The sequence below is a fragment of the Triticum urartu genome, chromosome 7, assembly GCF_003073215.2.
Source record: "Triticum urartu cultivar G1812 chromosome 7, Tu2.1, whole genome shotgun sequence".
In the NCBI taxonomy this organism is placed as follows: Eukaryota; Viridiplantae; Streptophyta; class Magnoliopsida; order Poales; family Poaceae; genus Triticum; species Triticum urartu.
Window position 1 is genome coordinate 50441048 of NC_053028.1, and position 2831 is coordinate 50443878.

General features: G+C 48.0%; 1 protein-coding gene across 1 annotated transcript; it reads left to right on the forward strand.

Annotated features, from left to right (window-relative positions):
• LOC125519012 (4-hydroxyphenylacetaldehyde oxime monooxygenase-like) lies at positions 1-2112 on the forward strand. Its single transcript, XM_048683895.1, has 3 exons — positions 1-505; positions 722-1168; positions 1283-2112. The coding sequence occupies exons 1-3, from the start codon at positions 23-25 to the stop codon at positions 1895-1897; spliced, it is 1545 nt and encodes a 514-aa protein (XP_048539852.1). The 5' UTR covers positions 1-22; the 3' UTR covers positions 1898-2112.
• The last annotated feature ends 719 nt before the right edge of the window (positions 2113-2831 follow it).

Here is a 2831-nt window from a genome sequence, read left to right on the forward strand (position 1 = left end):
TCTCTATCTACCACCAACAAAAATGGCCATCTCACTCACCTCGCTGCTCCTCTCCCTGCCCCAGCAATGGCAGCCCGTGCTCCTAGCACTTGTCACTGTCCTTTCCCTCCTGCTGTTGACCAGGAGAAAAGGGCTGAAGCTGAAGCTGCCACCAGGCCCCGCGACGGTGCCCGTCCTGGGCAACCTGCACCAGCTCGGCCCGCTGCCGCACCGGGCCCTGCGAGACCTGGCGCGGGTCCACGGGCCGGTGATGCAGCTGCAGCTCGGCAAGGCGCCGACGGTGGTGCTGTCGTCGGCGCAGGCGGCGTGGGAGGCGCTCAAGACTCACGACCTCGACTGCTGCACGCGGCCCGTGTCCGCGGGGACGAGGCGGCTGACCTATGACCTCAAGAATGTGGCGTTCGCGCCCTACGGCGCCTACTGGCGCGAGGTGCGCAAGCTCCTCACCGTCGAGCTCCTCAGCGCGCAACGCGTTAAGGCTGCATGGTACGCACGCCATGACCAGGTACATACAATTCAATCCATGTGTCACATGCCTACTCACCAGACATGGCTCATGCTGTGCTGAAATAGTCTTCCTAGTTAGTTATTTTACTTCAATTATAATATAATAAAATAATAATGTATATTTTCTTTTTTTAAAGGCCTTGACCTTTGCGTCCGTTGATGCACACAACTATTTATATAAAAATACCATAATGTATATTGTATTCATGGTTAGGTGGAGAAACTCATAAGCACCCTCAACCGTGCGGAAGGAAAGCCGGTGGCCTTGGATGAGCACATCTTGAGCCTCTCCGACGGTATCATCGGCACAGTGGCGTTTGGCAATATCTATGGAGGCGATAAGTTCTCCCAAAATAACAATTTTCAGGATGCACTCGACGATGTTATGGAGATGCTATCTAGTTCTGGCTCCTCCGCTGAAGACTTGTTCCCAATAGCTGTCGGCCGTCTCGTCGATCGCCTTACCGGCTTCATCGCCCGGCGTGAGCGGATCTTCTTGCAGCTCGATGCCTTCTTCGAGATGGTCATCGAGCAACACCTGGACCCTAACCGCGTGTTGCCTGAAAATGGCGGCGACCTCATTGATGTCCTCATCGATCTTTGGAAGAGGCCGCGTGGTACATTCATCTTCACCAAGGACCACGTCAAGGCCATAATCTTTGTATGTCAATAATTCCACACTTACACTCCATTCATGGATTCTGACAGAAGAAAAAATAGGTATCATCATTGATAATTATATTAATCCGTCATGAGTTGCATTTATGATGTGCAGTCAACTTTCGTTGCTGGCATTGACACAAATGCGGCGACCATTGTGTGGGCAATGTCAGAGCTAGTGCGGAAGCCACACGTGCTCAAGAAGGTGCAGGACAGTATCTTGGACGTGGTGGGAGACAACAAAAGTGTGCAATCAGATGACATTTCGAAACTCAGCTACCTCAGGATGGTGGTGAAGGAGACCCTACGGCTGCACCCGCCGGGACCACTGCTATTGCCGAGGGAGACCATGCGACACATACAAATTGGTGGGTATGACGTGCCAGCCAAGACAAAGATCTACGTGAATGCATGGGCAATTGGCAGAGACCCGGTAAGCTGGCCTGACGACCCGGAGGAGTTCAACCCTGATAGGTTTGAAGCGAATGAGATAGACTTCAAGGGCGAGCATCCTGAGCTGATGCCATTCGGCACGGGGCGTCGGATATGCCCAGGCATGTCCATGGCTGTGGCCACCATCGAGTTTACACTCGCCAATCTGCTCTTCAAATTCCAGTGGACGCTTCCGGAGGGGACAACGGCGGACGATGTGAACATGGAGGAAGAAGGGAGGCTCATCTTCCACCGCAAGACGCCACTAGTGCTAGTTCCCAAACCATACCACCACTGACTTGAATAAAAAGCGAGTGATCATAATTTGAATAGGTGCAGTTGTGTGCACACCCTAGAAAGGTTGGTGCCAGCAGGACAAAAAGAATTACTCGTGTATGCAGCAAATAAATTTGGTGGCTAATCCAAACCAAATAAAAATAAAATAGTTTATAATTATGTATTGCTCGTGTAAAATGTAATGAAATATAATGGCATGTTCTTCGCCTTTTTGGTGATATTTATTTTGTGTTAGGATCATCATTGCTTTCTTTCCCCTCCTTTTTGTAATGATTTGGCTATGTGGATCTTTTCGTAATGATGCGACACATGGATGGCATAGTGCATCATGGCCAAAAAAGTCACTTTTCACTAAAACGGGAATAAAGCAAACCTATTTATTTATCTTAATTAGAAAACGATGTCCTCAAGAGGTCCTATTTTCTATCAATTCAAGGCAAATACCTACAGATTGGAATGACACTTCATTGTTCTTATTCCCAAAGTTGACTCCCCTGAGTTAATTACACACTATAGACCTATCAGCTTATGTAATATGTTGTACAAAACAATTTCAAAGATGCTAGCTGCTAGACATAAGGGGATTTTACCTGATATCATCTCTCCAATTCAGAGTGCATTTGTCCCTGGAAGACTCAACACTGACAATGTTCTAATTGCCTATGAATGTGTTCATAAAATCAAGAATACTAGGGCAGGCAGGACTTTGAGCAATCAAGTTGGATATGCATAAGGCTTAGGACCGTGTGGAGTGGATTTGCTTGAGAAGCATGACGGAGAAACTTGGGTTGCATAGCCTTTGGATTGATAAGATCATGGCATGTGTTTCATCTGTGAGATACAAAGTAAGATTTAATTCCCATGAAACTGACATTTTTATCCCTTCTAGGGGAACTCGGCAGGGAGACTCCCTCTCTCCATATTTGTTCCTTATA

Excerpts from the sequence above, each read along its gene's own strand:
- LOC125519012 (XM_048683895.1), top strand. The coding sequence starts at position 23 with ATGGCCATCTCACTCACCTCGCTGCTCCTCTCCCTGCCCCAGCAATGG. Across the intron at positions 506-721 it reads GGTACGCACGCCATGACCAG|GTGGAGAAACTCATAAGCAC; the intron begins GTACATACAATT and ends ATTCATGGTTAG. Across the intron at positions 1,169-1,282 it reads ACGTCAAGGCCATAATCTTT|TCAACTTTCGTTGCTGGCAT; the intron begins GTATGTCAATAA and ends TATGATGTGCAG.